Source organism: Ranitomeya imitator, chromosome 5, assembly GCF_032444005.1.
Source record: "Ranitomeya imitator isolate aRanImi1 chromosome 5, aRanImi1.pri, whole genome shotgun sequence".
NCBI lineage: Eukaryota > Metazoa > Chordata > Amphibia > Anura > Dendrobatidae > Ranitomeya > Ranitomeya imitator.
In genome coordinates this window covers 31,913,218-31,935,142 of record NC_091286.1, presented here as the reverse complement: position 1 = coordinate 31,935,142, position 21,925 = coordinate 31,913,218, and the positions used below count along the sequence as shown (strand labels likewise).

The 21,925-nt window shown below is 43.0% G+C and overlaps 1 protein-coding gene across 1 annotated transcript in view; it reads right to left on the bottom strand.

Annotated features, from left to right (window-relative positions):
- The window catches only part of USH2A (usherin), an 824,795-nt gene that overhangs the window by 348,321 nt on the left and 454,549 nt on the right, over positions 1 to 21,925 (bottom strand). The window contains exons 42-43 of the mRNA XM_069726496.1: positions 14,924 to 15,075; positions 5,767 to 5,945 (exon numbers count right to left, since the gene is read on the bottom strand). Of these exons, the coding sequence (XP_069582597.1) occupies positions 5,767 to 5,945; positions 14,924 to 15,075 (331 nt within the window). The remainder of the gene's footprint in view (positions 1 to 5,766; positions 5,946 to 14,923; positions 15,076 to 21,925) is intronic.

Below are 21,925 nucleotides of genomic sequence, written 5' to 3'. Positions count from 1 at the left end.
CTGCGGGGTCCCTTTAAAACCTCTTGCCAATTAACTTTCCCTTCTTGCTCCGGTACCTAGAACCCGTCAGGCCCTGTCATTTATTTCCAGAGTTTACCTGCTCTACAAATTAGCAAACTAGATTGTTAAGATGAAAGAAAGTGGCCGATTCTTAAGATCAGCGTTCCCACAGCTAAAATATGCAGGGAGTCAGTTCTTTAGTGCCGTCAGGAGATAAATGGCTGCTTTTCCTTGCTGAAGAATATATAATAGTTAAAAAGTCACTTTTTTCTTCTAGCTGTACATAAATCACAGAACTAGTCAATATTTAATAATGCTTGCCTTGGATTGCAGTCCCTTGATCACCCCTGTCATGTGTAATAGCTCCCTCTTCGATATCTTTGACATAAAAGCCCGGCTTTACTGCAATACTAACATGTAGAGGGTCATTACAGATCGACATTTACCTTAATCTGTGACTGCCAACCATGAACCGATAAATTCCAGAAGATTCCACTGGGAGAAATCAGTATAGTTCTCAGTGGAAAGAAATGAAAGAAAATTCTGCCGAGAACGGAATACATTTTCTACAAGGGCTGTTTGGCAAATGGGTCCTGACTTTTTGAAAGTTCTTCTCGTTGCGAAGACTTGCAACATTTAATGCCGATTTTGATGTTTCGACAGACAGGCTGACGATCGCCGGTGAAGCCAAGGAAGAGGTAGAATTTTCTCTGCAAAAAACAATGCAAGATGGAACAGAAGATGTACGATTCGTACATTATTCACCCCGCTGTCTTGGCAGGATGGTGTTTGGCTTGTCAATCGGACAAGAAAAAAAAAATAATTTTTTTTTATTTTTTGCTCTTTTTTCTTTTTTTTTTGCTTTTTCTTTTAAAAACCAAATCGATCATCAGTCCGACAACTCATAAATGTAACAAGTGCTTCACGGCAGAAGACATCAAAGTGTTCGCTGCATGAAAAAAAAAAAGGGGGACAGAGCAAGCTTTGAGCTTTGAACGAGGTCAGTAGAGACTGCCTATCATATATTAAACGCTCCGGCACACATGCTTCACAAAACGGTACACAAAACAGGCCTTTTATATCGTTCTTTGGGGATTGTAGCACGGGCGGATCTGTTCTCTGACATAGCAGAAGCAGGAAATAAAATAATAGCTGGCTATAGATATGGCGGGAAATATTTTTTTTTGTCTTGTAAGTTAAAGATGTTTTTGAATGTTGTTGGAATTTTTGTATTCTGGCTATTTAAAAAAAGGCTATAATGCAAATTAAAATTAGTCATTACTTAAAAGTACTAAAATGTTATAATATAAAGTTATATACGCTATATACTTAAAAGGGTTGTCCAGAATTGGGCTACAAGTCTACAGTCACTCTATGTGACCGCAGACTTGAGAATCCTCATGTTGTGCTCTGTGAAGATTCTCCGATGCCAGTGCTAGAAGTGGGCGGTCATGGGACCGGAAGTATGCAATTTACATACTTCCGGCCACATTCTAACTAGACGTGTCTGGCATCACTCGATTCTGCTGCATCGAGGAAAGTCATTCAGGTCTAGTCGGCATGTGACCTCATGTATGTGAATCACATACTTGCCATCATGTGCCCGACATTCCTGGCACCAGCACTGGAGAATCCTAATAGCGCGGGAGGATTCACAAGTCTACAGTTGCATAGCGTGACTGCAGGCTTGTAGCTTAATGCCGGACAACCCCTTTAAAGGCTCTAAAGAGAGTATGTTTTGTTAGTTTGCTTTGAATGCAATAGTTAAGCAACTTTCTAAATTGTCTTCTTCTAAAAATGTTCTATCAAATTGTCTCAGCAGTGTGTGTAAGGAGAGATGAGCTAACTTGTTCGGAAAACGTTCACGAATCTTACATTTGGCACATTCGGATTCGTGTTCGGGTTCCTGGGCATTTTTACTTAAAGTCGGCAAATTTTTGTCACAGTTCGATAAATCATTGCGTTTCCACTAGTGATCAGCAAATATATTCGGCACTATTCGTTACTCGCACAAATAGTTCAGTAGTCGGGCTATTCGTTACTCGGCGATTAATTAGCTATTCGCCTCAGTATATTCGGGTGACCCACCCAGCATGTTTGGCGAGTGCAATGCAAGTGTCAAGCGTTTTTCAGGCGAGTACAATCCGATTTTTTACACCTAGCATCCGATTTACATCCGAATGCAGTGCGATTGCTATCTGACTGTAATGCGATTTTAACATGAGCTTTTATATAGAGAAATTCTGTATGTGATTTACACATATTCTTCAAACACATATAATAGATAGATAGATAGATAGATAGATATAGATGAAAAGCCAGAAATTCATGTGCTGTGCACAGTAATGTCACAGCGTGACAGGTTAGAATAGATAGGATATAAACATACAAAATAGATAGAGGTCAGTGACACACATATATATATATATACTAGATTGTGGCCCGATTCTAACGCATCGGGTGTTCTAGAATATGCATGTCCCCGTAGTATATGGACAATTATGATTCCAGAATTCGCGGCAGACTGTGCCCGTCGCTGATTGGTCGATGCAACCTTTATGACATCATCGTCGCCATGGCAATCATTATGACATCTACGTCGATACTGTGCCCGTCGCTGAATCAGAGACGCGGGGTGTCTATGTCCTTTATTATTATTATTATTATTATTATTTATTTATATAGCACCATTGATTCCATGGTGCTGTACATGAGAAAGGGTTACATACAAGTTACAAATATCACATACAGTAAACAAACTAACAATGACGGACTGATACAGAGGGGCGAGGACCCTGCCCTTGCGGGCTTACATTCTACATCATCGTCGCTGTGCCCGTTGCTGATTGGTCGCGGCCTGGCGGCCTCGACCAATCAGACGCGGGATGTCTACGTCCTTTATGACATCGTCGCTGTGCCCGTTGCTGATTGGTCGAGGCCTGGCGGCCTCGACCAATCAGAGACGCGGGATTTCTACGTCGATGCTGTGCCGGTCTCTGATTGGTCGAGGCCTGGCGGCCTCGACCAATCAGAGAGCCGGGATTTCCAGGACAGACAGACAGACAGACAGACGGAAAAACCCTTAGGCAATTATATATATAAATATATATATAAATATATATATATATATATATATATATATGTCTGTTACATAGATAAGTATAAGAAAAGCCGGCAATTTAGCAGCCACATACTGTAAAATCACAGCAGGAGCCTACAGGATAGAAGAGATAAATTACATACAGTAAATACACTTAGAATAGATAGTTATATAGATGTCAGTGACAAATACAATTATTACAGTGTGTGTGCAGCTTACTGTACAAGTATTTAATTCTTAAAAGATTATGTTTCAGAAAAAAATGGTACGGGCTCCTGCTTAATTTTCATAACCAGCAGAGGGAAAGCCGACAGCTCGGGGCAGATGTTGATAGCCTGGGAAGGTAACACGCATGGACCTTCCCAAGCTATTAATATAAGCTCACAACTGTATACTTAGCCTTTACTGGCTATTAAAATGGGGGACCCTTTCCCTAGCTATGGGCTGATATTAATAGCCTAGGAAGGGTCCATGGATACTGGCCCCCCAGGCTAAAAACATCCCTCTTAGCCAACCCAGATGCCTGCTGTTTTTGTGTCACCTAGCACAACACATCTTTCTCAATCCACCATAACATCTCCGCCTTCACCTCACTCAAAGTCCAGCGGTTTCGTTTTGAAAAAGTTAGCCACTTACATATGTAAAATTCATTTTTTTCCATATCAAAGATGTTAACAACTGCAGTTGTTCATACATAGAAAAGAATGGGCCGAGTGTAAAGATCAAAATGGATCTTTTATTATTGTGCCACAATTTACCCTCTAAAATTTGTTCTCGCCTCCATGTTCTTTCCATGACCCATGTGCCAATATCCCAGTTTTTACTAAGTTTATATTCTTTTTTTAGATAGGAGACTCCTGCAGAGGTTTTTGCCACCCAAGTTTATTTTAACTTTATATTTTTAAGTTGCTGATAATGTTATTTTAATTAATTTCCATTTCACTGTATTTATTGAAAAAGCAGAAATCTTGCATTGCCTATTGGAATGGTGGATCCTGTGATATCTACTGTATATAGAGGTGTTATCAGTCATTGCACAGGAGGAGGAGGTGAGCTGTGATATCACCTATTGTGAATGGTGGATCCTGTGTTATCTACTGTATATAGAGGTGTTATCAGTCATTGTACAGGAGGAGGAGGTGAGCTGTGATATCACCTATTGTGAATGATGGATCCTGTGTTATCTACTGAATATAGAGGTGTTATTATCAGTCATTGTACAGGAGGAGGAGGTGAGCTGTGACATCACCTATTGTGAATGGTGGATCCTGTGTTATCTGCTGTATATAGTCATGTTATCAGTCATTGTACAGGAGGAGGAGAAGAGCTGTGACCACCTATTGTGAATGGTGGGTCCTGTGTTATCTACTGTATATAGAGATGTTATCAGTCATTGTACAGGAGGAGGAGGAGAGCTGTGACATCACCTATTGTGAATGTTGGATCCTGTGTTATCTACTGTATATAGAGGTGTTATCAGTCATTGTACATGAGGAGGAGGTGAGCTGTGACATCACCTATTGTGAATGGTGGATCCTGTGTGATCTACTGTGTATAGAGGTGTTATCAGTCATCGTACAGGAGGACGAGGTGAGCTGTGACATCACCTATTGTGAATGGTGGATACTGTGTGATCTACTGTATATAGAGGTGTTATCAGTCATTGTATAGGAGGAGGAGGTGAGCTGTGACATCACCTATTGTGAATGTTGGATCCTGTGTTATCTACTGTATATAGAGGTGTTATCAGTCATTGTACAGGAGGAGGAGGTGAGCTGTGACATCACCTATTGTGAATGTTGGATCCTGTGTTATCTACTGTATATAGAGGTGTGATCAGTCATTGCTATCGTGATCATAATGAGATTGCTGAAAAGTCTTCTGTACAGAAAAGCAACTGTTTAGTATTAGACCTAATGTCCACCACTGAGGGAAGAAGCATTATATCACATCCACTAAAATAAATATGGAAACAGGAACACATGGGCTACTTGCACAGTGAACAAGTTTTTATATACATCAGATAGGGATTGCATACATTAGTTATTCTTACAGACTTGTTCACTGTGCAAGTAGCTCATGTGTTCCTGTTTCCATGATTGTTCTCTTGTATCTACAAGACTGGGGAGTTCCACCACTCCTCTTGGGCTAGCTGCACAAAAGCTGTTCTACCCTGTATGCACACATGGATTTTTCCTCTCTGAACCCTGTTCACACAGGTTATATACAGATGATCAGGTTTTTAAATACATCAGATAGGGATTGCATACATTAGTTAGGACTGCTCTGATAAGGGTATACCGTGAAGATTGGTAGAGCAGCTTAGTATACATTTTTTGCAAAAAACGTATCAACCAAATACCCTGTTATTTACATCTTTTACTAGCACTTGCGGATTACTGCAAACATTTTTTCAAACTGAGTGTTTTTGGTTTTACCATTCTCTTTTGTGTCTTCACTAAAATAAATAGTCTGCACATGACGGATAATCCGGACAACTAGTGAGACGCTTTTTATAACTGCTCTCTAATCCAGCTGAATGATGACATTCTTGATTGTGATATTCTCAGTGATATTAACTGACAATTTTCTGACAATATGTGATATGATTTTTCCAAACCATACATCCCCTTTACGGAAAAATAAATTCTAATGACACAAGGCACCAAACATAAAAGTTACCTTCTCTTTCATAAAATAATCCATTAAAGATGACATCGTATGTGATCCGACCATTGGGCCTTTCAGGTCCTTTCCATTTCAGCTGAACATCCTTTGGACCGTTTACATTCACCTGGACTGAAACATTTCCTTCTGGCTTTGATTCTTGCGTGAAAGCCTCAGTCTGATAAACCAAAAAATAGATAAAATGTCAAGGCAGATATAGAAACAAATAAATAAATTTTGGAGTAGCCCTATGCAAGTCCCACCTTTGATGAACACAAATGGCTTCCCTATGTATGGAGTCAACTACCATTCCCATCAAAGCCACCCTTCGAACTGAGATTTGAAACCACCGATGAACTTGCAGGTATCCAGTAACTTGTAGAATTAAAGGCAGGGTTTATTGAAAGAAGAAACGATGTCAAAGTGGACTAAATGGTCTACACAGATGATGGTGGAAAGCCAGAACCATCCCATAACTGCACATGAAACCGGATCAGAGTCGACTTTCCGGTAATCATAGCCCGTAAGCCAAGTAACGTTCTGAAGAATTTCCATATCAGGCTTTAATTGCAAATCCACGGTGTATTTATTTACCTGTTTAATTATTTTACATGCTTTACAGACATCATCATCTCTGCCCCCATTGGGGCTCACAATTTCATCTCCCTATTAGGATGTTTTTGGAATTTCGGAGGAAATAAGAGAATCTGGAACAATCCCACACAATCATGGGGAGAACATACAAACTCCTTGCAGATGTTGTCCTTAGTGGGATTTGACCAGGGGCTGATTATAAGAGGGTCAATCTGGGCGGTTACCCAGGGCCCAGTGGTGTGGGGGGGCCCTGGGCTACCGCACAGATTGCCCGCGGGCCGCCGCCGTCATCAGGGCATTACTCGCACTGTGCAGGGTCCAGAGAATCAGTGACACAGTGACAGTGGCACCCGTGACCCACCAGCCGCCCGCCCCTGTCAGACTGGTGGTGCGGCGGTGGCGACGCGTTATAAACTCCTGATTTATGTGCCGTACACGGCCGTGCCTCTGCCGTGCCATCACTGCCATGCCGTGCCGGGAGCCCCCCCAGACCCGGTGGGCAGAGAGAGGGGGCCCGCATCGGGCCCCGTCTCATCTGCTCACCGGGCCCCTAGCGGCGCTGCCTGCGGCGGTTTCTTATTGCCGTGCGGGCGCGCCACACGGCAATAGTTAACAACAACCGTCGGCCGCAGGCGCAGCGCACACGTCGCTGGCGTCTGACATCATAGTCAGTCGCTGGCGAGTGCGCGCTGCTGGAGGGAGCTCACCGCCTGGATCGCTGGTAAGGTGAGGAGAATTTTTTTTTTTTTATAACAGTGGAGCGGAGGAGTCGGACACTGGGGCTGGGGGGGCAGATTGCTGTACACACTGGGGGCAATGCTGGGAGCAGGACACAGTCTGGGGCAGTCTGATATCTGGACACACTGGGGCAATGATGCTGGAGGAGGACAGTCTGGGGACTGGGGGCCTCAAATGATTGCATTTGCTGGACACACTGGGGCAATGCAGGAGACACTGGGGGGGCAATGCAGGAGACATGGGGGCAATGCAGAAGACACGGGGGGGCAATGCAGGAGACACGGGGGGCAATGCAGGAGACACGGGGGGGCAATGCAGGAGACACTGGGGGGGCAATGCAGGAGACACTGGAGGGGGGGCAATGCTGGAAGACACAGTCTGGGGACTGGGGCAGATGATTGCTGGATACACTGTGGCAATGATGCTGGAGGACACAGTCTGGGGACTGGGGCAGATGATTGCTGGACACACTGGGGCAATGATGCTGGAGACACTGGGGGGGCAATGCAGGAGACACTGGGGGGGCAATCCAGGAGACACTGGGGGGGGGGCAATGCAGGAGACACGGGGGGGCAATGCAGGAGACACTGGGGGGGCAATGCAGGAGACACTGGGGGGCAATGCTGGAGGACACAGTCTGGGGACTGGGGGGCAGATGATTGCATTTGCTGGACACACAGGGGCAATGCAGGAGACACTGGGGGGGGGCAATGCAGGAGACACTGGGGGGGGCAATGCAGGAGACACTGGGGGGGCAATGCCGGAGACACTGGGGGGGGCAATGCAGGAGACACTGGGGGGGCAATGCTGGAGGACACAGTCTGGGGACTGGGGCAGATGATTGCTGGACACACTGGGGCAATGATGCTGGAGGACACAGTCTGGGGACTGGGGCAGATGATTGCTGGACACACTGCAATGCAGGAGACACTGGGGCAATGCTAGAGGACACAGTCTGGGGCAGATGATTGCTGGAGACACTGACTGGGGCAATGCTGGAGGACACAGTCTGGGGCAGATGATTGCTGGACACTGGGGCAGATTGCTGGACAAACTGTGGGCAATGCTGGACAATTGGACATACTGGGGCATATTGCTGGACAGGACACACTGGGGAAATGCTGGAGACCCTGGGGCAGATTGCTGGACACACTGGGGCAATGCTGGACACTGGGGCAGATTGCTGGACACACTGTGGGCAATGCTGGACAATTGGACATACTGGGGCAGATTGCTGGACACACTGGGGGTAATATGCTGGACACACTGGGGGCAATGCTGGACACAGTGGGGGCATTGCTGGACACACTGGGGGCAATGCTGGACACAGTATGGGCAATGCTGGACACAGTATGGGCAATGCTGGACACAGTGGGGGCAATGCTGGACACAGTGGGGGCAATGCTGGACACAGTGGGGGCAATGCTGGACACAGTGGGGGCAATGCTGGATACAGTGGGGGCAATGCTGGACACAGTGGGGGCAATGCTGGACACAGTGGGGGCAATGCTGGACACAGTGGGGGCAGTGCTGGACATGCTGGAGCAGATTGCTGGACACACGGGGGCAGATTGCAGGACAACCTGGGGGTAATATGCTGGACACACTGGGGGATATATGCTGGACACACTGGGGGTAATATGCTGGACACACTGGGGCAGATTGCTGGACACACTGTCCAGGGGCAATACTGGACACACTGGGGCAATATGCTTGACATACTGGGGCAGATTCCTGGACACACTGGGGGCAATGCTAGACACACTGGGGCAATATGTTGGACATACTGGGGCAATATGCTGGACATACTGGGGCAGGTTGCTGGACACACTGTCCAGGGGCAATACTGGACACACTGGGGCAATATGCTTGACATACTGGGGTAGATTGCTGGACACACTGTCGGGGGGCAATGCTGGACACTGGGGCAATATGCTGGACATACTGGGGCAGGTTGCTGGACACACTGGGGGTGATATGCTGGACACACTAGGGTTAATATGCTGGACACACTGGGGGCAGGACTTGAGGCATGGGCAGAATGTAGATACGGGGCATGATTGGAGACACGGGGCAGAATGAAAGACATGGGGCAGGATTGGATCATGGGGCAGGATGGATACGATGGAGACAGATGGGGCAGGATGAGGAGATCATATGGGGTAGAATGGATACTCATGAGGGCAGGATGGGAGAACATATGGCTGGAGCCAGGAATGAGACACACGGGGCCAGGATGGGGGATATTATTACCATAGGGGCTAATTAAGGGATATTATTACTGTAGTGATGTGTTTATTTTATTTTTTGAGTATACTGCTTTAAATGGGGGGGCGGTCCTGGTACTGTGCAGAGTGACACTATATCGCCTTTTTTTCTTCATGTGGTATAATGTAGAAGTTGTGAAAAATTAAGTAATGTGTTCTGCAAGCGGAGCTCGAGATAACTGTGTTATTTCCTGCAGGAACGAGTCCTGGCTGGAAGGAATGATGGCGGTCTGTGCTGGATGAAAGATGAAGGACTTCACCTAGAGACGTCACTGGTGAGTCAGTGTGTTACCTATACACTGACACTATACACTGTATACTATATACAGATGTCCTGTGTACAATGTCACCTGTGATCGCTGTATTACCTCTACACAGACACTACATACTAAGTACAGATCTCCTGTGAATACTGGAACTTATGGTGATAGTATTGTGTTTTGTTTTTTTTTATTACTGATTAGTATTGTAGTATTCAGTTACTATGTGGTAGTAATATGTGGTCTGGAAATGGTGTTGCGGTATTTGTCCCTTGTATGTGCTATTTGGTCACCAAGTGGTGGTAATATGTGGTCTTGACATGGTGCGGTGGTATTTGTTCCTTGTATGTGATATTATTTGATCACTGTGGTTGTAATATGTGGTCTTGACATGGTGCGGTGGTATTTGTTCCTTGTATGTAATATTATTTGATCACTGTGGTTGTAATATGTGGTCTTGACATGGTGCGGTGGTATTTGTTCCTTGTATGTAATATTATTTGATCACTGTGGTTGTAATATGTGGTCTTGACATGGTGCGGTGGTATTTGTTCCTTGTATGTGATATTATTTGATCACTGTGGTTGTAATATGTGGTCTTGACATGGTGCGGTGGTATTTGTTCCTTGTATGTAATATTATTTGATCACTGTGGTTGTAATATGTGGTCTTGACATGGTGCGGTGGTATTTGTTCCTTGTATTTGATATTATTGGTCAAAATATACATAAATTGTATTGCAGATTTTAACAAATATTTAATAGGTTACAGTAGAGTAGGGCCCCGCCATTTTTCTGGAATAATCTGGTTCGGGTATATCATGAGCCCCGTCACATGACCCCCGTCACATGACCCCCGTCACATGACCGGGGGGGCTCACAGTGTCTGAACAGCCCGGGGCCCTGGCTACCCTTAATCCACCCCTGGCTGAGAGTAAACCAGTCGTTCCCAGGGTCTGGCTTTCATGGTGAGTAGGTAGGAGATGGGCGGGACACCTACTCACCATATCTCCACCTCAAGGGTGAGACTGGACGGAGTTAAATGTCGAGCCAGTGTCCTTTCTGTGCTGTTTTGGAGGAAGGAAGCCTCCAAGCTGAAGCTTCAGTGAGAGCTGCCATGAGTGGTCTTCCCAGAAGGCGGGAACCATGCTGGGAAGGACTTTGTATGGACTTTTTATTTTCATTTGTGCCAGAAAGGCTGTTTTTGTTACTATTTTGGGCTTTATGGTTGGTGAAGTAATAAACCACCCAGAGACTTTAACCTAAAGTTGTTCCTTTGTCTACCTGAGTCCACCTTCCACAAAGTGAATGGGACAGTCAACAGTACAGGCCAGACACTATATCTGTACAAAGAACAAAAGGTGGCAATGTCTTGGCCCTCCTAGACAGCATTTAATTCTTAAGGTACCTTCACACTAAACAACTTCACAACGATATCGCTAGCGATCTGTGACGTTGCAGCGTCCTGGCTAGTGATATCGTTGTGTTTGACACGCAGCAGCGATCAGGATCCTGCTGTGACATCGTTGATCGCTGCAGAAAGTCCAGAACTTTATTTCGTCGCTGGATCTCCCGCAGACATCGCTGAATCGGCGTGTGTGACGCCGATTCAGCGATGTCTTCACTGGTAACCAGGATAAACATCGGGTTACTAAGCGCAGGGCCGCGCTTAGTAACCCGATGTTTACCCTGGTTACCATCGTAAAAGTATAAAAAAAACAAACACTACATACTTACCTTCAGCTGTCTGTCCCCGGCGCTGTGCTTCTCTGCACTCCTCCTGCATCCTCTGTCAGCGCCGGCCAGCCGGAAAGCACAGCGGTGACGTCACCGCTCTGCTTTCCGGCCGCTGTGCTCACAGTCAGTGAGAGGGGACAGACAGCAGAAGGTAAGTATGTAGTGTTTGTTTTTTTTTACTTTTACGATGGTAACCAGGGTAAACATTGGGTTACTAAGCGCGGCCCTGCGCTTAGTAACCCAATGTTTACCCTGGTTACCGGCATCGTTGGTCGCTGGAGAGCTGTCTGTGTGACAGCTCTCCAGCGACCAAACAGCGACGCTGCAGCGATCGACATCGTTGTCGGTATCGCTGCAGCATCGTTTAGTGTGAAGGTACCTTTACTGATGTCAAAATTAACTGTTTAGATCCATACCATATCCATTTCACCCTTGTGCACTCAAAGCACTAACTAGAAACACTTAGCCCAGACAATAAAATCCAACAGCAGTAGCAGATTATATTTTTTTCATCCACTATGGTGTAAAAACAAAGTATAAATAAATGACAACAATCACAAAAGACATATGCTGGCATGATAATAAATTCTGCTGGTGACCTAGCTAATGTTAATTGAACACAGGGCTTCACTTTAATCGTGCTTTTCTCTATAAGTTTTCATATATTTTTTTTTTCTTCCAGCAGGGATCATTTCTCTGACATTTATCTCATTTCAATTTTTCATACCTATTTTCCCTTTCTTTTCTTTTTTTTTTAAACTTCTAAAATACTTGAAGTTAAAAATGAAGACACTATTTTGGCGATGGGCCAGGCAAGCTTTTAAGAGTAAATATTCATCAAAGTAGTTGAAGCTATAAAATGTTTGATGGCAATAAAGTGTGCATTTCTGTTCTACCATTGAGGCTGTGGGAAAAGTTGGAACCAATTCAAGCAGTAAAACGGAACCCTCTAAGTAGACACAATTAGGATTTAGAATATTCTTTCGGCGTTCTGTGTGTTGTATGCAGCATATGATCAGAAGACATGATAGTAACCGTTTCCTCGCTCTTAAAGGAGTCAAACAGGAATATTAGAACAATGCTGCTTTCTCAAAAAAAATATGGGAGTATTGTAGGATCATCTAGACCAGTGTTCCCTCAAGTCCGGTCCTCAAGAGCCACCAACAGGTCATGTTTTCAGGATATCCTTAGTATTGCACAGGTGATAATTGCATCACCTGGACAGGAAAGCATTCAATGACCTGTGCCAATACTAAGGAAATCCTCAAAACATGACCTGTTGGTGGCTCTTGAGGACCGGGCTTGGGGAACACTGATCTAGACAAAAGTAGAGTCGGTCAGTAATCTGTGGTTGCTGGATACAAGTCATGAGAACCACCTTGCACCTGCCAGCATCCGTGACTTTTTTTGATTAGCGCAACTCCACTTGCGCACCACGCCTCCATGATGATGTTGCGCCAGTCCAGCTAAGCTAAAGATGAGCCACCGATGTAAGCAGGTATGACATGGTTCTCAGGGCTTCCATCAAAAGGTCAGGAACTACTGGCCTGCTCACTGGAGTGAGTCGTAGGAATCTATTCACACCAACTCTATTACAAACAATAACATTTACATATAAAGCCATGTCCCTTCCCCTCAAAACCATGCCCTTCTCTTGCAAAGCTACCTTGTCAGGCAAACACTGAAGATGTCTACAACCCAGGGAGCAATATCCTGGCCTATAAGTCTCCCTACAGTAGATGGGAGCCTCCACAAGGAAAAACAACAACCCCAGACCACTATCAATAAGGTCTCACCCAGAAATCCTTTTCCTTACTCACCTCAACGAAGGGGAAGGAACCCAGAGACAAATGTCTGCAAATGAAGGTCTTTTCCTTTTGATGAAGATTTTGGTTTGGTAAGGCTTGTTAAAAGGACAGACACTGACTAAGATAAATGCTTCTAGCAGGTGGCACTAGAGTGCCAGTTTTTTTCCTCCTTGACGATGACTAATTTGCATAAGTTTTCCCAGAGGGAACATTGCCTGGCCTATAAAGAGGGAGTCTTTTCTCTAGCTTTGGTATACACAAGGAGGAACACTATCCTGTAGACCTTCATCAATGACCTCTCACCCAACCAACCATACTCTGCTCTCCACCAGTGAGCAGCAAGAACCTGGAAACACCTGTCTGCAGATCGAGATGTTTTTACTTTTAAAGAAACTTTAGGCTTGGTAAAGTTTATTAAAGGAACAGACATTGACTAGGATAAATACCTCCAACAGGTGGTACTAGAGTGGTAGTTTTCTTCTTCCTGATCGAATTCTAATTTGCATAGGCTTTTCCCCCAAGGTACATTGCCTGGCCTATAAATCTCTCCACTCTAACTGTGGTATCTATAAAAAGAAACACTATCTTCTAGACCTTCATCAATGGCCTCTCACCCATCTCTCCACTGACGAGCAGCATGAACCTGGAAACAGCTGTCTGTAGATGACGGTCTATTGCTTTTAGAACAGGCTCTGGTTTAGCTAAAAAGTCACATTTCTTCTGAAAGGAACACAGACTAAGGCTATGTTCACATGTTTTAGCAGTTTTTTTATGCCAATTTTAAGCTGTATTTTAGCTGTTTACAAAAAGCAGGTTTTGTTTAGTTTTTTGCTGTGTTTTTTTGCTTCGTTTTTGGTGCTTTTTTTTTTTACTGCGTTATTTTCATGGTACATTTGTCTCCTGAGGATGATGATAAAGTTTAGTGCATACGAAAAGAATCTGATTCTAATTCATCTGGTTTTGGCACAAAAAAAAAATGCAGCAAAACCCGATACCTGTGTTTTTTTAGCAGCGTTTTTGCACTATCCATTGCTTTCAATGGGTGAAAAATGCTGCAAAGCGCTGAGAGAAGTAACATGCTGCATTTTGCAGAAAACAAGCTCTTATGACAAAACAGTCAGGAAAAAAACAAAACAAGGTGTGTGCATGAGATTTCTGAAAAGTCATTGGCTGAAAATTTGCTGAAAAAAAAAACGCTGCAAAAATGCAACGTGTGAACGTAGCCTTACAGTGTAGAAATGTTCAAGGTGCTATCGTTGTGCCTCCTGGAGGAAAGCCAAATTGCACCACCAATGGTGTCCATCGCAATCACCGGAATGTGAAAACAAAAACTTAACCGACCCACAGAACTTTGAAACTATAGATCTCAAAGATCCAACAGGACATGGCACCTTTGTGGAGCCAATCACTTGAAACTTGGGTTTATTTCTTATAGTTATAGTCATAATTAACATATTAGATCATATGGATGTTTGTATGGAAGATTACGATGAGATTAATAGTGGAAGGGCACATGTTCTCCATGGTTGGCGAACCCTAGTGTTTTCACATAAGGAACCCATTTTTAATAATAAATGTAGCCCTCTTACTGGACTAATTGATATCAGAGCATTAGTCCTAATACCTATCATTGATGCTCACCTCATTCGATAGATACCAGACTTCTTGTAATTAACAGTACAGAATACTTTAACATTCTGAGAGGTTTTTTTTTTTAAAGCCTTAAGAACCGGTTAACCTACAAATCTCTTACCTTTTCTCCTAAGGCGCAGCCTTTTGCGGTACAAGCCTGGAGCCTGAAGGAATGCTTACTCCAGGGACTCAAGCCATCTACGAAATAACTTCGACGTGAAGAGTTCTGCATTAAGATTCCATCCATGTACAGCCCATAAGCGGTTATAACGCCTAGAAAAATAACAGTAAAACCAAATCTTAGAGTAAAACAATAACGTATCAGTATATAATAAAGGGCTCCGATTCATTTTACTTCTGCTCATTAAAAACAATCTGTTCGCTTTGATTTTAGTCTTTGCGGTTTCTTTAATTCCTTCAAGTTATTGCACCTTTTCATAATACATGATAATAACATTACTATACACTGTGTATACTCGGCTCAAAAAATGAATGGAACGCTTAAATATTACAATATAACCCCAAATAAATTAAGAGGAACCTGCTGCATTGGAAAATGCTTTTTTTCCTGCAGGTAAAGAGACTAATCTGCAGCTAAATAGTGTTAGAATGTTGCCCGGCCGACTTACTGAAAGTGCGGCTACCGGGAGAAAGTGAACTTATCTCCTCCCAGTAATGGTGGCATGAACGGAGCGGATAAAGTCCGCGCTCACAGCACCGCGGCGGCTGTAAGGACATCCCGGGCCTTTGATTGGCAGCTCATCTGTAGAGTGAGAAGTCAGTAGCATTTTCTGAGGTCACAGGTTCCCCTTAAACTTCAACAACAGGTCCACTGGAGAGACAACATCATGGCACCTACCCAAAAAGGGAATAAGTTTCAGGTGATGGCCACAGACGATTACTCTCCCCTTATCATTCCTGACTTATTCTTCTCTAGTGTTGAAAATTTCTAGTGTCGTTCTCACTACTGATAGCATGTCTCTGTACTGCTGCCCACCCATATTGTACAGTTAGTCCAGCTTGTCCAGGATGATCCATCCATAGGTGCCATCACTAGAAGGTTTACTGTGCCTCCTAGCGCAGTCTCAAGAGCATGGACAAGGAAAGTCCCACAGGGTCATAGAGGGGCATCAACCCATCACCACAATCGGTATCTGCACCTTTTTGTGAGGAGGTACAGAAAAAACATTGTTAAGCTGTCACATACCCCATGAGGGTGGCATGAGGACCCACATCCTATAGTGGGACCTGTGCCCACAGTCTAGTGCCATCCACTCGATTGGCTTTCGCCGGAGAAGACCAGAACTGACAGATTCACCAATGGTGCTCAATTCTCTATACAGAAGAGAGCACGATCACGCTGGACACACGTGACAGTCCGTGATGACACTATGGTGAATATTATGCTGCTGGCAACATGATCCAGCATGGCTTCTTTTACAGTGGGTCAGTGGAAGTCTAGGGACTAGAGTATTATTAGATGGTCGTACATGCCTTCACGTGACAACTAATGATACCCTGACTTCTTTTAGGTATGAGGATGAAATCTTTGTAGCCACTGTCAGTGCTTATCCAGATGCAGGGTTAATTCTGGTGCGTAAAAATGTCTGGCCACATGTGACAAAGTGTGCAGTTAGTTCCTTATGCTGAAAGCATTGGAGCAAATCTGTCAACAGGTTTTTGCTACCCCAATCTGAGAGCAACATGTCGGAACAGAGACCCCGATTACAAGGCTGCAATGTGTGAGACAAAACAGGTCGAATTTTACCAAGTGAACCACACCCAGGGGTGGAGATATGGTGAGCAGCCCTGTCTCCTAACTCTTCAGCTGCTCATAATCAACAAGTCATGGCAGATGAACCCCTTTTGGATCTGGATACACATGATGAGAGCATTATACTGCCTCTGTACAAATCCCTAGTTAGACCGCACATGGAGTACTGTGTCCAGTTTTGGGCACCGGTGCTCAGGAAGGATATAATGGAACTAGAGAGAGTACAAAGGAGGGCAACAAAATTAATAAAGGGGATGGGAGAACTACAATACCCAGATAGATTAGCGAAATTAGGATTATTTAGTCTAGAAAAAAGACGACTGAGGGGCGATCTAATAACCATGTATAAGTATATAAGGGGACAATACAAATATCTCGCTGAGGATCTGTTTATACCAAGGAAGGTGACGGGCACAAGGGGGCATTCTTTGCGTCTGGAGGAGAGAAGGTTTTTCCACCAACATAGAAGAGGATTCTTTACTGTTAGGGCAGTGAGAATCTGGAATTGCTTGCCTGAGGAGGTGGTGATGGCGAACTCAGTCGAGGGGTTCAAGAGAGGCCTGGATGTCTTCCTGGAGCAGAACAATATTGTATCATACAATTATTAGGTTCTGTAGAAGGACGTAGATCTGGGTATTTATTATGATGGAATATAGGCTGAACTGGATGGACAAATGTCTTTTTTCGGCCTTACTAACTATGTTACTATGTTACTATGTTATTTTAGCCCTATATGTACTAAAGCATTACTCCAGGCTTAACCCCCATCCATTATCTGGCTAGCAGCCATCTTACACCACATTAATCTAAAAAAACATAACTTTTTCAGCAGATAAACTATAATTTAAGAAGAAAAGGGTGTTCTCAAGATTTTTTTCATTGCTTTAATTAGCTATGCAGCATGAAAATAGCATGTGTCTGTTATCCTCTTTTCCTTTATAGCGTACAGCTTGTTTCCACGGAGCTTAGCCTCTAGACCACTGCTGGGACCGCGCAGCAGTTACATTCAAGGGAAGGGGTTAACTCTTAACATCCCAGCCACCTTTCTCAAAACGTATTGATTTCTGTGCAGCAGTTACCTGCTTATCTCCCTCCCTTTAACTCTTATTTTCTGAACAGATGCAGTTATAGATCACCAGCCTGGCAGTTTTCACAACAAATCTGCTAATTATCGGTCTCTCCTCTGTTTGCTGTGTTCAAATGCCCTGTTACCTCTATATGTAAATATGGGGATGACAGTGAAGACTCACAACAGACCACTGACAACTTAATGTGCTCCTGAAGAACTTTATAGTTCTACAAATACTACAGTTCTATTCACTAGAACTGTCCCTTAAGGAAGGTGCCCACCCTGACATAAACCAGAAAGTAAGAAGAATTTAAGGAGATTGCATAGCTCGGAGAATCTCAAAACACAACTTAAGAACACCCATTTAAGGATGTACTTTTTGGATAGGTGAAGAGGACATGTTCTTCGTATTGATTCCATCTGAAAACAGTCTCTTAAAAAATGCTAAAAGAAATAACGCGTAATCTCAAAATAACTTGCTGTGCACATGTCCCATCTGTTTTTGCTTCTTTTAACCGCTTCAGTCTTAAAAAGCCACAAAGCGGCCCCAAAAAAAAGTGATCGGTCCATTTTTCAGGCAACAACTGTTTGGAAGCCATTCATTAGTTTATACTGTATATACAAAAAATATATATATAAAAAAAAATATAAAACAACAACCAAGAATACGCCAACAATGACCAAGATGAAGTCAAAGAAGACGCTCCAGAAACAACACTGCCGGTGTTTTCCTGAAATATCTTCTGCTTCGAAAACTCAGTGGGTATGCTGGCATCTAACGGACGCCATGTGTACATACTCTTAATTGCAGGCAGAGGATGGTGCTGGTTCATTTTTAAAAAGGCCACCAGGGCCGCTTTTAATTTGTCACTTATTGAAAAAAAAGTTCCCAAAGGTGTCTGTCTATATACCGTATAGAGTATCATAAAATTATCTATATAGTAATATATTTCTATAGTGCCTGCTGATCAGTGCTCTCTGTGAACCTGGATGCCTCTCTTGATAAATGTAACCCTAATCACCGGCATCTGTGTGTGATTGGAGCAGCAGTGATGTAGTATATTTACTAAATTCCACTTTTTTTCATCCTGATTTGAATGCATAGTCTAGGACCCCATTATCATCCCGAGCCGCATATTTTCACACAGCAATGATCCAGGGCTCTCGTTAACTTTGATCAAAAAACACAAACCCTTTTTTAGCCATTGAATAAAACAGTAATCCACACGCAGATAATTTCTCTTCCAGCAAAATGCATGTCCGTACTTCAGTGCGTTTCAAGGGCACGCGGGTTATATCAGTCAAAGCAACCTTACAATATATTTGGGAAACTTGAACAGATTTTATTTCATAGCCTACTTTGTATGCGTATGCACATATGAATTAAGACAAGGACATGCAAGATATATAGCAACCATTTCAAAGCCTCATATGCTAAAACTAAGAAAAATATCCATCTGCCTTTCACTCTCAAAATTACATTAAGTAAAACAATGAAACCGACTTCCTAAACTGTCCCTGAAAAACACATAGGACTTAAAAAACATCATAAATAATTGAATGCCAAATAGTCCTGGGTTTTATGATTTTTAGAGTTGATTAATTGATCCTGTAGTGTCATTGAAAACTGATAACACCTCTTAAAAACCTCATTAATTAGAATGAAAAAATATCATATTTTGGAGAGAAATTTTACATGAAAAAGAATCAATTTAGAAGTATTTCTTTATTAATTTTTAATTTCTTAATGGATGCAGCATACTATATATATATTTTTATTCTTTTTTTCTAATTATTTATTTTTTTTCTTTTAAAGATATTTTTGTTAAATAAAAATGCAGTTTAAGACATTTTCACATACAAATGACCGTGTGTCTTTCTCTGGCATTGGTTCTGTAGTTTTTTATTTGCATTTGTTTTTTTAATAATGTGTGTTAGCACTGGAGATTGGCGAACCTGAATAGTAAAATTTGGGGTTCATACCGAACACCTAGTGTCCGTGAATGGACCCCGAACGCAAATTTTTCCAGGAAGTCTGTGTTACTACTCAGGTTCGGCACCTCGAATATCGTCTGTTTCCCATGCTGTCGTCTGTGTGACAGAGCAAGAAACACCGGCTCTGATTGACAGTAAGTTAGTTACAGCCGGTCAGAGAGCTACGGTTCCCACGCTGTCAAATGACAGCGTGAACCAGCAGCTGTGACCGGTGGTAAAATGGTTATCACCGGTCGCAGGCGTCAGACTGATGAGAAAGTACTACTCTCATAAGCGTACGTCTAATGTCGCTGACAATAGGGAAAGAAGGCACCACTGATGGGAGTATTAATCAGCTGGTGTCTGTGCTGTAAATAAATAAATGACATGGGGCCTCTTCTGGTTTTCATAACCAGTGCAGGCAAAACCGACAACTGGGGACTGCAGTCCTCAGCTGTCAGCTTTATCATGGCTGGTTATCTAGAAAAGAGGCGTCCCATGTGATTTTTAAAAATTATTTAAATAAATAATTAAAAAAAACCGGCATGGGGTCTCTCCCATTTTTGACAACCAGCCAAGCTAAAGCAGATCGCTGGGGTCTGGTATTCTCAGACTGGTAAGGGGCCATGGATATTGGCCCACTTAGCCTAAAAATAGCAGCACGCAGGTGTCCAGAAAAGGCGCATCTATTAGTGGAAGAATGAACTTGTAACTTTTTTTAACAGCTCAGTGTTTTTGGAAGTGGCAAAATTACATTCACAAGCCTTAACATATGCACAGTGAGTAATTTTTACATAGAAATGCTTATGTTCATTATTGTGAATGTTTTCTGATAGGTTTTCTGGTGGATTTTGTGGCAGAAAACACCTGAAAAAGACATTTAAATTCACATGTCGGTTTTTTTTCTCATACACAAAAGGAAGGATTGATTTTCAGTAGTGTGTTGGATCAGAGTTTCCTCTTTTTTTGGTCATCTGTTCATTTTCACATTACATGTATCTTTCGTTTCATAAGAGAAAAAAAATGACAGAAGTTTCTCAACTTCTAGCAACTGTCTGTAAAACTTAGAAAGAACACAGATGCCATCCATGTACCAACTGTTTTTTTTTTAATTTGACTTATTCACCTAAATGGGCGAGTTTAGTCCATAAATCAAACCAAACTCAGTCATGGCCATGTCTCTATTTTATTTTTCTCCATTTCAAGAAATGTTTGTTTTGGGGGATCAGCTGGCCTTTGATATCTCTGCTTGCTACTGTCATGGTTAGGTCAAGGTTAATGTCCTGTTCTCTCAGGGTTAATGTTGTTAGCCTCTCTTTCAAGATGGGAGGGCTATTTATACTCGCTCCTAACCTGGTATCCTTGTCAGCTATAGGTTTTTCTGCAGTCTGTACGCTTGACCTCTGAAGTGTGTGCTGGCTTGCTTAGTGTCTTGCTGTCAGGTGATTTATTTGTTTTCCTGGATAACTGACTTCTGGTTTGGCTTCTGACTATTCCCTTACTCTCCCTGTTGGTGTCTTGTAATCTTCTGGCTACGACCTCTGCTTGTTTCACTATTCTTTTATGCTTGTTCCTACTCTGTTTCACGGTGTCTGGCTCCGCCCCCTGACCGCCTCCCACTCTGTCACATGATCTAAGGTCCTGTTGCTTTACCTGATCACTCTGTCTCATATGGAAGGTCCCATTGGTGATCATATTAGTTACCCGGTGTCTGGTCCAGATCTGTTTTGCTGGGTGCAGTTTCCCCTGCAGCATTAATACCGGGTATCGTGACAGCTATGTTCCCTTTTTTCAATGAGGACTGACAGTGCACTCTCTTTCTGACTTGTCACTTCTCATTAGACACGGCGAGGGAGTGCAGTGTCACTGTGCAGTCAAAGAAAATATAGCAGCTGCGGAAATGACTGCAGCCCTAAGCCCTGATGAAGTCCCGTTCAAGTATCACAGCATACAATGGGGATTCTCAAATGGGAAATTATGAAAACAGAAGTTAATAAAAATAATAAAAGAAGGAAGATAGAGTACAAAGGGAGAGAGAGAATGGTAGGGAACATTTAATTAAATTAAAAGTGATTAGATTATTACATTCAATAGATGGATATTTAAGATTAAATTAAAAACCTTAGTTTTGGGTCACCACTTTACAAAAAAAAGACAAAGGTAAAATATTAAAGGAGCACATCTATGTAGTAAAAACTTTGTTTTTGCTTTCACATTTGTAATAAAAAAAATCTTCAAGACCTAATGATGGCGGACAATTTAACACTTTTTTAGTTACTTTCTGTCTGGAATGACAAACACATGAG